The sequence below is a fragment of the Prionailurus bengalensis genome, chromosome B3 (genome assembly GCF_016509475.1).
Source record: "Prionailurus bengalensis isolate Pbe53 chromosome B3, Fcat_Pben_1.1_paternal_pri, whole genome shotgun sequence".
Taxonomy (NCBI): domain Eukaryota; kingdom Metazoa; phylum Chordata; class Mammalia; order Carnivora; family Felidae; genus Prionailurus; species Prionailurus bengalensis.
This window is the reverse complement of record NC_057355.1, coordinates 27,640,098-27,654,817: the sequence shown is the minus strand read 5'-3', so window position 1 is coordinate 27,654,817 and position 14,720 is coordinate 27,640,098. Positions and strand designations below refer to the sequence as shown.

Genomic DNA, 14,720 nt, shown 5'->3' with positions numbered 1-14,720 from the left:
TTGATGTTACTATTGTAATTTCTTTGGGACACCACAAATCACGCCTATATAAGATAGTACAATTAATTGATAAATGTTGTGTGTGTTCTGATCGCTCCACTGACCACCTATTCCCCCATCTCTCTCCCTTTCCTCAGGCCTTCATATTATTTGAGACATAACAATATTGAAATTAGTTCATATAATAACACCACAGTGGTCTCTAAGTGTTAAAGTGAAAGGAAGAAATTCACATCTCTCACTTTAAACAAAAAGCTAGAAATTATAAGCTTAGTGAGGAAGGTATGGCAAAAGCCAAGATAGGCTAAAATCTAGGCTTCTTGCACTGAACAGCCAAGCTATGAATGAAAAGGAAAAATTTTTGAATAAAATTAAAAGTGCTACTCCAGTGAACACAAAAATGATAAGAAAGTGAAACAGCCTTATTGGTGATATGGAGAAAGTTTGAATCATCTGGATAGATCAAACCAGTAACAACATTCCCTTAAGATAAAGTCTAATCCAAAGCAAGGCCCTGACTCTCTTCAATTCTATGAAGGCTGAAAGAGGTGAAGAAGTTGCAGAAAAAAAGTTTGAAGCTAGCATAGGTTGGTTCATGTGGCTTAAGGTAAAGAAGCTGTCTTCATAACATGAAAGTACAAGGTGAAACAGTATGTGCTGATGTAGAAGCCACAACAGGTTATCCAGGAGATCTAGCTCAGATAATTAATGAAGGTGACTACTATACTAAATAATACATTTTCAGTGTAGACAAAACAGCCTTCTATTGGAAGAAGATGCCATCTAGCAGTTTCCTAGCTAGAGAGGAGAAGTTAATGCCTAGCTTCGAAGTTTCAAAGAGGCTGACTCTCCTGCTAGGGTCTAATACAGCTGGTAACTTTAAGTTGAAGCCAATGTTCATTTACTATTTGAAAAATCCTAGGACCCTTCAGAATTATGCTAAATCTAATCTGCCTGTGCTTTATAAATGGAATTGCAGTCTTGCTGACAGTGCATTTGTTTTCTTTCTTTCTATTTATTTATTTATTTATTTATTTTTAAGACAGAGAGAGACAGAGCATGAACAGGGGAGGGGAAGAGAGAGAGGGAGACGCAGAATCCGAAACAGGCTCCAGGTTCTGAGCTGTCAGCACAGAGCCCAACGCGGGGCTCGAACTCATGGACCATGAGATCATGACCTGAGCCGAAGTCAGACACTTAACCGACCAAGCCACCCAGGCGCCCCTGCATTTGTTTTCAAAATGGTTTAGTGAATATTTTAAGCCCACTGTTAAGACCTACTGCTAGGGGAAAAAAAAGATTTTTTTCAAAATATTATTGCTCATTGATAATGTACCTGGTCACACAAAAGCTCTGATGGAGATTTACAATGAGATTATTGTTTTTATGCCTACTAACTAACATCCATTCTGCAACCCATGGGTCAAGAAATAATTTTAACTTTCAAGTCTTACTATTTAAGAAAAACGTTTTTCTAAGACTATAACTTCCATAGATAGTGATCACTCTGATGGCTCTGGGCAAAGTCAATTGAAAACATTATGGAAAGGATTCCCCATTCTAGATGCCAATGAGAACATTCATGTTTTGTGGGAAGAGGTCAAAATATTAACACGAACAGGAGTTTGGAAGAAGTTGATTCCAACCCTCATGGATGACTTTGAGAGGTTCAAGACATCAGAGGAGGAAGTAACTGCAGATGTAGTGGAAATATCAAGAGAACTAGAAGTGGAACCTGAAGATGTGACTGAATTGTTGCAATCTCATGATAAAAATTTAACTGATGAGGAGTTGCTTCTTATAGATGAGCAAACAAAATGGTTTCCCGAGATGGAATCTACTCCTGGTGAAAAGGTTGTGAAGACTGCTGAAATGATAACAAAGGACGTAGAATATTACATAAACTTAGTTGTTAAAACAGCAGTAGGGTTTGAGAGGAATGACTCAAATTTTGAAAGAAGTTCTAGTGTGGGTAAAATGTTATCAAAGAACATCACATGCTACAGAGAAATTATTCATGAAAAGAGTCAATTGATGTGGCAAGCTTCATTGTTTTCTTGTTTTAAAAAATTGCCACAACAACCCCCAATCTTCAGCAACTACCACCCTGAACAGTCAGCAGCCATCAACATGGAGGTAATTTCCTCCACCAGCAAGATTATAACTTGATGAAAGCTCAGATGCTGGTTAGCATTATTATCAGCAACAAAGAATTTTTAAATTAAGATATGTGCATTATTTTCTAGGTATAAGGCTATTGCACAATTAATAGGCTACAGTATAGTGTAAATATAACTTTTATATTCACTGAAAAATCAAAAAGGCAATTGATACACTGTATTGCAATATTTGTTTTATTGTGTGGTCTGTAATCAGACCCACAAATGTCCCTGAAGTATTCTTGTAACTATTTTGGAAATATGGAGTGTGGAAAAACACTTGCAGGAGCCAAGGAAGAGATTAATAAAGAGGTTGATTAATTTTGGCCTTTTTTATACTGGTTACTATTCTCCATTCTCCCATCTCTGTGGCAGATAACAATGGAGGTAGCAATCTACCTTTATAGTGCAAATTCCTGCTAGCAAGGTGGACAAGGTGGATCCTGTCCTCCAAAAAATTGGGTGTGTGTGTTGATTACTGATCACTGTGTTTGATCACTAAGGGGTTAGCACAGAGGCTGGCCACTGTTTTAATCCCTGAGGGATGAGGCAGTTTCCAGATTTAATGAAACTACTTGTTTCCCCCACACTTTTGGGAGCAAAACACTTAAGAAAATGTTTTTCAAAATAGTGGTTTACCATAGAGATAATAGAAGAGAAACATCAATGGCCACACACAATAAGAAATGCACACTGTGGGGGCGCCTGGGTGGCGCAGTCGGTTAAGCGTCCGACTTCAGCCAGGTCACGATCTCGCGGTCCGGGAGTTCGAGCCCCGCGTCAGGCTCTGGGCTGATGGCTCAGAGCCTGGAGCCTGTTTCCGATTCTGTGTCTCCCTCTCTCTCTGCCCCTCCCCCGTTCATGCTCTGTCTCTCTCTGTCCCAAAAATAAATAAACGTTGAAAAAAAAATTTTTTTTAAAAAGAAATGCACACTGTGCAAAAAAATATTGGAAAAGTCAGAAATTAATGGTTCTAGTTTCTCAATAAGTGACATTTAATAATCCCTGAGGAGTGGGGGAGTTAAATCTCCTGGGCCATTACAACATAATACTCAAAACTCCCAGTTCTTAACAAAAAAACTTATAAAACATACAAATAAATAGGAAAATATGGCCCATTCACAGCTGAAGAAATTAAAAACAATGATAGAAACCCAGACATTAGAATTATTAGTCAAAGATGTTAAATCACCTGTCTTAAACGTGTTCAATGAACAAAAGGAAATCATAGGCAAAGGACAAAAAGAAATCAAGAAAATGTTGCAGAAATAAAATAAGAATATCAATAGATAAAAGTTATTAAAAAATGAAATTATAAAAAGGAATGAAGTAGACATTCTGGAGCTGAAAACTACCATAACTGAAATAAAAACTCATAAGAACTCACAGCATATTTGAGCATGCAGAAGAAAGGGTCAGCAAACTTGAAGGTAAGATGTTCAAAATTATCAAATCTGAGGAGAAGAAGGAAAAGTGAATGAAAAAAAATTAAGAGAGCCTATGAAACTGTAAGAACCATCAAACATAGCAATATATGTATTATAGGAGCCCCAGAAGAAGATAGAAAAAAAGAGGCAGAGAAAATATTTGAAGAAATACTGTCCAAAAACTTTCCAAATCTGAGGAAATACATGAATATACATGTCCAAGGAACTCCATGAACTACAAGCAGGATAACTCAAGGAGACCTACACTAAGACAGCTTATAGTCAAATGATCAAATCCAAAAGACAAAAAGAAAATACTTAAAGCATCAAGAGAGGAAAAATTCATCTCATAAAAGAGATAATCAAAGTCACATTGCCAAGATGGTGGACTATAAGACCCAGCCTCTGTATCCTTTCAAAGATGAACAATTAGACAGCAATCCACAAACAAAAGCAGCTCTGAGATGAGACTATGGTCCACTTAAGAAATGTTAGTGGAACCTGAGAAAACCTGAGAAAACCACACGAAAGATAAGGAAAAAGTTTAATTTTACCTGTGTCATCCATTGGCCAAGCCAGCACTGCTCAGTTCCAAGAGGTAACTTCTTAGCTAGAATGAGGTCCCCACACCAGGAAAGAAAGTGTATTGAGCAACATACTTACCCAGCCTTTCAGGGCACCACACAAAGTACCCACTTGAATTTCACCCCACCCAGAAACCTGGCAAACCTGAGACATACAGAGATGGCTATGAACAAGGAAGAAAAGCAGGACCCACCAGTATCGGCTACACAGAAAGGCAGACTGCAGTTCATAGTGACCTGATCTGCAGAGGACTCTGGTAGCTTTGACCCCTGAAGACACTAATGGCCAGAATGGTTGTCGCAGACCCCTGAAGATTTACCACAGGTATTTGCGTTCCCCACAGGTATTTGTGGTCCCTGACACCAGCCACCTGAATCCCTCCTCACTTCCTCTCTGTTAGCCCCACCCATAGCCCAGGACCTGCATCAGTAGCCAGCCCAGGCTGCTGCAACTGTGCAAGTGCAAGACACAAGCCTAGACCCCTACAGCTGACTCCCACCCCTGTGCATATGCTCAGGGCTAGCCCCTCCAACTGTCTACTCACGTATTGCTGGCCTGATATGTGTCACTGACTTCTACTGCCACATGCACACACATGGCAAGATCCTGTAGTCACAGGAATGCATACCAGTAGCCAAGGCCCCCATACTAACTTGTGGGCCTACATTTGGCCTTATCTCCTGTCAGTGGTCTGCACCACTGGGCTCACCTGCAGGTAGCCCTTCCAGCTGTACACCTGCATGCCCCTAGCCTATCTCCTAAAACTAGCGTCCCATCATGCACCTGTGGCAAGAACAAGTAGCTATGGTAGTACACACAGACAACCAGAGCCTCTGCAGCTGCAGTGTAACCTCGGTTGGCCCTACCCCTTGATGCTTCTCCTGGCCCCCACAACTATGTGTATATTTGCAAATGGTCCTTACCACCACAAGGCACTTGCAGCTTCCCCCTGCAATGAATTATGTGCTCATCATCAGCTCTGACCACCACTTCTGCTAACTCTGGCCCCTAACCACAGAACCTGGAAGCACTCCTGGGGATCACAACAGCCTTTGTAGCCTCTGTGGACCACCCATGACAGTCACCAAGGACCACACAGTGTCAATGCTGTGGACTTCAGCAGGCTGAGCTAACATTACCATATACCCCAGAACAGAGCTGTCACATTTTCCCAACACTCCATACCCTCAACCACTATACCTAGGTCACAACACACTCCAGCATGCCCTCACCTAAAGGTAAAGGTCTTTCCTTACATAAGTCAGTCCATTAAATCTGGAAGAGGTGACTATTTATTCAAGACTAGAGGGATCATGAAGAATCAGGAAAACATGACTCTACCAAAGAAATAAAAAACCCTTCTCTAGACACAGTATTATTAAAGTACCTAAAATTAAGACAAAGAATTGTAAAATGAGCAGGAGAAAATAATTCCTCTCATACAAAGGAACACCCATAAGGCGATGAGTGGATTTCTCAGCAGAAACCTTGTAGTCCACAAGAGAATATTCAAAGTGTTGAAGGAAAAAGACTGCCAACCAAGAATATTTTACCCAGCAAAGCAGTCCTTCAGAAACTAAGGAAAAATAAAGACTTCCCTAGACAAACAGATGCTAAAGACATTCATCACCATTAGACTTGCCTTGTGAGAAATGCTAAACAAAGTTCTTCAAGCTAAAATGAAAACATACATACTTATTAATAACACAAATACAAATTAAAGTATAAAACTGACTGGTAAATGTAAGTATACAGTCAAATTCAGAATACTCTAATACTATAATGGTGGAATGTGAAACACTTAACTCTAGTATAAAGGTTAAAAGGTAAAGTACTAAAAATAAATATACCTACAACAATCTGTTAATGGATACACAAGATTAAAAGATGTATACTGTGACATCAAAAACATAAAATAGGGTCTACCTGGGTGGCTCAGTCATTAAGCATCTGACTTTGGCTCCGGTCATGATCTCACTGTTCATGAGCTTGAGTCCCACATCAGGTGAGCATGAGCCCTGCCTTGGGTTAGCTCAAGACCCGCTTTAGGTGAAAACAAACCCCGCTTCTAGTAAAACATGAGCCCTGCCTAGGATGAGCCCCACTTCTCTCTCTCTCTCTCTCTCTCTCTCTCTCTCTCTCTTTCTCTCTGCCCCTCACTCACTTGTGCCTTTTGAAAGAAAGAAAGAAAGAAAGAAAGAGCAAAAGCATAGACTTTTTATATGCAATTGAAGCTAAGTTGTTATGAGCTTAAAATAGATTATTGTGACTATAAGATGTTTATGAAAGCCTTAGGGTAACCACAATACAAAAACCATATAGCAGATATCATAGTAGATATACATATGATAAAGAGAAGAGAATGAAGGCGGAACACTATAGAAAACCATCAATTTACAAAGTCAGACAACAAGGGAGAGAAAAAGGAACTACAAAATAATGAGAAAACAATTAACAAGATGGCAAAATTAAGTCATTCAATTTCAATAATTACTTTATTTTTTAAATTTTATTTATTTATTTTTGAGGGAGAGGCAGAGAGAGGAGAGAGAGAATCTTAAGCAGGCTCTGTACCTTCAGCATGGAGGCTGACATGGGACTCAAAGTCACAAACCATGAAATCATGACCTAAGCCAAAGTCAACAAGCAGATGCTCAACCAACTGAGCTACCTAGGCACCCCTATCAATAATTACTTTAAATGTAAATGGACTAAATTCCCCAACCAAAAGACCCACAGTGGCTAAATGGATTTTAAAAAAGACCAACTATATGCTGCCACAAGAGACTCACTTCAACATCAAGGACATACATCAAAACAAAGTGATGGGAAAATATACTCCATACAAATGCAAACCAAAGAGAGCAGGGGTAGTTATATTTGTATCAGACAAAATATACCTTAAATCAAAACTGTAAAGACACACGAAGGTCGTTATATAATGCTAAAGGAGTTGATTCAACAAGAGATTATAACAATTGTAGATATATGTGCACCCTACATCAGAGTACATAAATATATTAAGCAAGTATTAACAGGTGTGAAGGTAGAATTAGACAACAATATAGTATTAATAGTGGACTTCACGACCCCACTTTCAAAAATGGAAAGATCATTCAGACAGAGCATCAAAAAGGAAATATTGGATCTGAACTATAATTTAGAACAAATGTGCCTAACACACATATACAGAACATTCCATTCAATAGCAAAATGCACATTTTTCTCAAACACTAATCGAACGTTCTCTAGGCAGGTCATACATTAAGTCACAAAACAAGTCTTAACAAATTAAGAAGATTGATATCATATCAAGCATCTTTTCCAGTCACAGTAGTATAAAACTAAAAACAATAACAAACGAAAAGCTGAAAAATTCACAAATATGTGGAATGAAACTACATGCCCCTGAAGAACCAATAAGTCAAAGAAGAAATCAAAAGGGAAATAAGCATCTTGACACAAATGGAAACATAGCATACTAAAACCTATGAGATAGAAAAAGCAGTTCCAAGAGGGAAATTTACAGCAATAAATGCCCACATTAGGAAAAAATAAGTTTAAATAAGTAATCTAACATTACACATCAAGGAACTAAAAGAACAAACTAAGCCCAAAGTTAGCAGAAGGGAGGGAATAACAAAAGATTAGAGCAGAAATAAAAAAAATAGACTAGAAAAGCAATAGAATACATCAATGAAACTAAGAGCTAGTTTTTTGAAAAGATAAATAAAATTAACAAATCTGTAGCTAGACTAAGAGAAAAAGAAGACTCAGGAACAAAAAAGGAAACATTACAACTGATACCACAGAAGTACATAGGATCATAAGAGACTACTACAAACAGTTATATTACAACACATTAGGCAACTGAGAAGATATGGACAAATTCCTAGAAACATGCAAGCTACCAAGACTGAATCACAAAGAAACAGAAAACTTGAATAGAACCATAACTAGTATGGAAATAGAATCAGTAATGAAAAATCTTCCAAAAAATAAAAACCCAATACCAGATAGCTTCACCGGTGAATTCTACCAAAAATGTCAAGAATGATTAATGTCAATCTTTCTCAAAGCCTTCCAAAATATTAAAAAGGAGGGAACACTTCCAAACTGGTGAGTTTTACAAAACATGTGAAACATTTAATAAATGCTTTATGATTTAAATTAAAAACTTTTAAAGAAAAATTAACACCAGTCCTTCTCAAACTATCCCCAAACCTGAAGAGAATGCAATACTTACTTATTCTATGAAGTCAGCATTACTAAAACCAGGTAAAAAACACTACAAGAAAACTATAGACTGATATCCCTTATGAAATCCGGCACCCAAATGTGTCAATTTAAGGAAGCCATTGCCTCTCCAAAGAGGAAACAAATAGAAAGACGCTAGAACTCAGGCAAAAGAGGACGCAGCCAGAGAAGGAGCAGAAACACAGACAGTACCACTCAGAAGACAAAAAATAAAATTAGAAAGCATCAAATGATGAAAAAGGTTTTCCATGAGAAAAAGAGGAAATTAAGGTTATATAAAAGTGCTGTTTTTAAATAAGAATTCTAGACTGACTTAGCACTTTAAACTATATGAACATGTACATTTATTTAAAATTAAACACTAAACAACTAACCAGTTCAAAACAAGTAACATAACACAATGTTAGGTATTAAGTGCTATGGGAAAAAAATAAGTAAAAAGGAGATGACTGGCAATCAATTTATTATGGAGAAGGTAATATTTTAAGAATATAAGTGAGGAAGCAAGACCAAGCTCCTAATGATCTGTGTGAAGAGTCTCTGGCAGAAGGAATAGAAAGTAGAAAGACTCAGAAGCAGAAGCTTGCTTGATGTGTCCAAGGAAAGCTAAGGAGGCCAGTGTGATTGGAGCTAAGTGGGCAAAGAAAGAGTATTGAAAGTGAAATTAGAAGTGATGGTGTCCACAAATCAGCCTTAAGTAAGTACAAAAAGATCGAGATCATACCGTGCATATTTTCAGACCATAATGCTATGAAACTTGAAATCAACCACAAGAAAAAAATTTGGAAAGGTAACAAATACATGGAGACTGAAGAACATCCTACTAAGAATGAATGGGCTAACCAAGCAGTTAAAGAAGAAATTAAAAAGTGTATGGAAGTCAATGAAAATGATAGCACCACAACCCAAAACCTCTGGGATGCAGCAAAGGCAGTCATAAGAGCAAAGTGTATAGCAATCCAGGCCTTCCTAAGAAGGAAGAAAGATCTCAGATACATAACCTAAACTTACGCCTTAAAGAGCTGGAAAAAGAACACCAAATAAAACCCCAAACCAGCAGAAGACAGGAAATAATAAAGATTAGAGCAGAAATTAATGCTATTGAAACCAAAAAACAGTAGAACAGATCAATGAAAACAGAAGCTGGTTCTTTGAAAGAATTAACAATTGTTGATAACCCACTAGCCAGTTTGATCAAGAAGAAAAAGGAAAGGACCCAAATAAGTAAAATCAAGAATGAAAGAAGAGAAATCACAACCAACACAACAGATATAAAAACAATTATAAGAGAATATTATGATCATATATGCCAACAAAATGGGCAATCTGGAAGAAATGAACAAATTCCTAGAAACATATACTCTATCAAAACTGAAACAGGAAGAAATAGAAAATTTGAGCAGACCCAAAACAGTAAGGAAATCGAATTAGTAATCAAAAAGCTGCCAAAAAACAAGAGTCCAGGGCCAGATGGCTTTCCAGAGGAATTCTACCAAACATTTAAGGAAGACTTAACACCTATTCTCTTGAAGCTGTTCCAAAAAATAGAAATGGAAGGAAAACTTCCAAACTCTTTCTATGAATCCAGCATTACCCTGTTTCCAAAACCAGAGAGAGACCCCACTAAAAAGGAGAACTATAGACCAATTTCCCTGATTAACATGGATGCAAAAATCCTGCACAAGATATTAGCCAACCAGATCCAACAATACATTAAAAAAAATTATTCACCACGACCAAGTGGGATTTATACCTGGGATGCAGGGTTGGTTCAATATCCACAAAACAATTAATGTGATTCATCACATCAATAAAAGAAAGGACAAGAACCATATGATCCTCTCAATAGATGCGAAAAAAGCATTTGAGAAGCTACAGCATCTTTTCTTGATAAAAACCCTCAAGAAAGTACGGATAGAAGGATCATACCTCAAGATCATACAAGCCATATACGAGCAACCCAAAGCTAATATCATCCTCAATGGGGGAAAACTTTCAGTTTTTCTAAGGTCAGGAACAAGACAGTGATGTCTACTCTTGCCACTATTATTCAACATAGTATTGGAAGTCTTAGCCTCTACAATCAGACAACACAAAGAAATAAAAGGCATCCAAATCAGCCAGAAGGAGGTCAAGCTTTCACTCTTTGCTGATGACATGATACTCTATATGGAAAACCCAAAAGATTCCACCAAAAAACTGCTAGAACTGATTCATGAATTCAGCAAAGTTTCAGGATATAAAATCAATGCACAGAAATCAGTTGCATCCCTATACATCAATGATGAAGTGACAGAAAGAGAAATCAAGGAATCGATCCCATTTACAATTGCACCAAAAATCATAAAATACCTAGGAACAAATCTAACCAAAGAGGTGAAAAATCTATACACTGAAAACTATAGAAAGCTTATGAAATAAATTGAAGAAGACACGAAAAAATGGAAAAAGATTCCATGCTCCTGGATAGGAAGAACAAATATTGTTAAAATGTTGATACTACCCAAAGCAATCTACATATTTAACACGATCCCTATCAAAGTAACACCAGCATTCTTCACAGAGCTAGAACAAATAATCCTAAAATTTCTAAGGAACCAGAAAAGACCCTGAATAGCCAAAGCAATCTTGAAAAAGAAAACCAAAGCAGGAGGCATCACAATCCCAGAATTCAAGCTATATACTACAAAGCTGTAATCATCAAGACAGTATGGTACTGGCACAAGAACAGACACTCAGATCAATGGAACAGAATAGAAAACCCAGAAATGGACCCACAAACGCATGGGCAACTAATCTTCGACAAAGCAGGAAAGAATATCCAATGGAATAAAGACAGTCTCTTCTGCAAGTGGTGCTGGGAAAACTGGACAACGACATGCAGAAGAATGAACCTGGACCACTTTCTTACACCATACACAAAAATAAACTCAAAGTGGATGAAAGACCCTAATGTGAGACAGGAAGCCAACAAAATCCTCGAGGAGAAAGCACGCAAAAACCTCTTTGATCTTGGCCACAGCAACTTCTTATTCAACATGTCTCCGGAGGCAAGGGAAACAAAAGCAAAAATGAACTACTGGGACCTCATCAAAATAAAAAGCTTCTGCACAATGAAGGAAATAATCAGCAAAACTAAAAGGCAACCAAGGGAATGGGAAAAGATATTTGCAAATGACATATCAGATAAAGGGTTAGTATCCAAAATCTACAAAGACCTTATGAAACTCAACACCCAAAAAACAAATAATCCAGTGAAGAAATGGGCAAAATACATGAATAGACACTTCTCCAAAGAAGACATCCAGATGGCCAACCGACACATGAAAAAATGTTCAACATCACTCCTCATCAGGGAAATACAAATCAAAACCACAATGAGATACCACCTAACACCTGTCAGAATGGCTAACATTTACAACTCGGGCAACAACAGATGTTGGCGAGGATTCAGAGAAAGAGGATCTCTTTTGCATTGTTGGTGGGAATGCAAGCTGGTGCAGCCACTCTGGAAAACAGTATGCAGGTTCCTCAAAAAATGAAAAATAGAGCTACACTATGACCCAGCAATTGCACTACTAGGCATTTATCCACGGGATACAGGAGTGCTGTTTCAAAGGGACACATGCATCCCCATGTTTATAGCAGCACTATCAACAATAGCCAAAGTATGGAAAGAGCCCAAATGTCCATCGATGGATGAATGGATAAAGAAGATGTGGTATATATACACAATCGGGTATTACTCAGAAATCAAAAGGAATGAAATCTTGCCATTTGCAACTACATGGATGGAACTGGAGGGTATTATTATGCTAAGTGAAAGAAGTCAGTCAGAGAAAGACAAAAATCATATGATTTCACTCATATGAGGACTTTAAGAGACAAAACATATGAACATAAGGGAAGGGAAACAAAAATAATATAAAAATAGGGAGGGGGACAAAACAAAAAAGACTCATAAATATGGAGAACAAACTGAGGGTTGCTGGAGGGGTTGTGGGAGGGGGTACGGGCTAAATGGGTAAGGGGCATTAAGGAATCTACTGAAATCATTGTTTCACTATTTGCTAACTAATTTGGATGTAAGTTTTAAAAAATAAAGAATAAAATTTAAATGTCTGAAAAAAAAAGGCAGAAATGAATATGGACAAGAGAATATGGTCCCAACCTGGTGGAGGAAGAAGATGTGTGTTATATGTAATGATGGGAGTAAGCTATGGGCATAATGTGTCATAAAAAATCAGTCACTTTGGGAAAGTAAGGGAAAGTTCCACAGGAGAGATGCCCAAGTGCTGTGAGAAGCTGCCCTTTGCTTGCTCCTCCAAAGAACCAAAACTTCAAGTTAGAGACTGCATCTGTAACATTTGAGTTCATTATGAGACAACAAAATCAAAGAGTGAAACATGCTGTGAAGACTGCTCAGGGGCCCCCTGTGTCAGGAGTTTCTGTTTCTGCATCAGATAGATTTCCTAGGATGTTACTCATTTCTCTTCCAGTAAATATTTGTGGCTACTGAAAATGAAAAAGTGAGCTTTTCAAAATGCCCCTTGTGATCCAACAAACACTAAGTGCTATTTCTCAGACCTACAAGGCAAATCTGGAGAGCTATATGCAGGGCTGGCAGAGCAACATGTGCAGTAGGAGTGTATGCAGTAGTCTAGCAGAGAGGAGTGTATACAGTAGGTGAATAGGTCTGCAGGTTGACTATAGCCTTCTGGTCAGTGCTCTGCTGGGGCTCATGGGGCCCCCTAAATGTGTCTTCCTTCTGGCGAGTCCATAGATCAGTAGCACTTCCTAATGCATGCTCTTCTCATGGCTGAACCCGAAGCTCTGGAGAGGCTTGCAGTAATGTGAGATGCTTCTTTCTAGACCACTTACCTATCTTTGGTAAAGCAAGCCATGGGCCAAGCCCAGTGTCAGTTGGGGTGGGGAAGTAGATCCATCTGCCCCCTGGGGCCACTGCAGAAGCATACACATGAAGTCCCACTGCAGGGATAAAGACAAGGGAGTGATCCACTCTTCCTAGATAAACAATGAGGCATTACTTTTTATGATATCAGGTGACCTGTTATCTACCAGAGCATGGTTCTGCCATCCCCTGATTCTCTACTGTGATGAAATCACATGTCACTTATATGTCTCCACATTGGTTTCAACTTTCTGCTTCTGACTTTGGGAAATGCTTTTTCAATGGTTTACCAATGGAACCCTCCTCCTCCAGCTCTTTAAAGACATTTACACAAGGCAACTGCTCTGAGGCAACAGGTCCAAGGGTCCCTCCATAACATCTCGTGGGCTGCCTTTAGATGCCTAGCAGTGACATCATAGACATTCCCCCTAAGTGAACTGGAAGCAGACCTCATGGCTACATTCCACCTCACCCCCTACTCCCAGTTCCTTCTCCTACATTAGCAACAAGAGCCACAAGGGGGCATGCTGTTGGGACACAAATTCGTTACAGAAACTTTACAACTACTACATGTTTCTTTGATTACAATAATGTGAAATTTATCTTTGTCAAAATGTGCATGATTGACTAGAGAATTCTACTTTCTGATTGTTGATTATGATAACTGTTATCATATAATTAACATAAACAGGATTGGGAATACTGCCCAGAGGGCACTGGTGTGAAGTGGTTTAGCACAACTTTACCAGTTTGGAATCAGAGAACTGTGTTCAGGTTCCAGTTTGGCCACTTATAAGATATGGGTCTCTCCATGCCTTGATTTCCTCATCTATCAATTGAAGGAATAACAAATACACCAGAAGGATGTTTGAGGATTAAATAAAATTATATGTGCATGGGGTTAGTATAGGACTTGGTCCACTGCAGGGCTAAGAAATGCTAGTTAGGTGGTTATAGTTATGGTCCCAGCCACTGTAGGAGGTTCTATAGGATGGTACCCCATTTAAGATCCACAACAGTAGTCAGGGTAGCTGAGGAAAAAGAGGACCAGTTAGCTGGTCATATAGGTGTAAACAAAAACATACCAGTGGGCTCAAACTCAAGGTTTTGTGGATTCTGAAGTTTACTTTGGTTTCCTTTTGAACATCCGATGCTTCTTATAGTTTGTGAAAAAAAAAACTTGGATCTTGCAAGTCAGTCACACTATGGGAAGCTTTTCTGGACTTCCATGGATATGATTTTAGTGTTCTTTTCCTCTACAGATTCCTGTACTTCTGAACCTCAGCCAAGACCCCGAGGTCAGCCTGCCTGCACCACCACTCATGTATGCCCTGGCCCTTGGAGCCTGCCTGGGAGGTAAGAGCGTACTGATGCATGGAG

The 14,720-nt window shown here is 38.6% G+C and overlaps 1 protein-coding gene across 1 annotated transcript in view; it reads left to right on the top strand.

Moving 5' to 3' along the window:
• Positions 1 to 14,720, top strand: part of OCA2 (OCA2 melanosomal transmembrane protein) — a 504,528-nt gene that overhangs the window by 319,199 nt on the left and 170,609 nt on the right. The window contains exon 22 of the mRNA XM_043554904.1: positions 14,603 to 14,696. Coding sequence (XP_043410839.1) covers positions 14,603 to 14,696 — 94 coding nt within the window. The remainder of the gene's footprint in view (positions 1 to 14,602; positions 14,697 to 14,720) is intronic.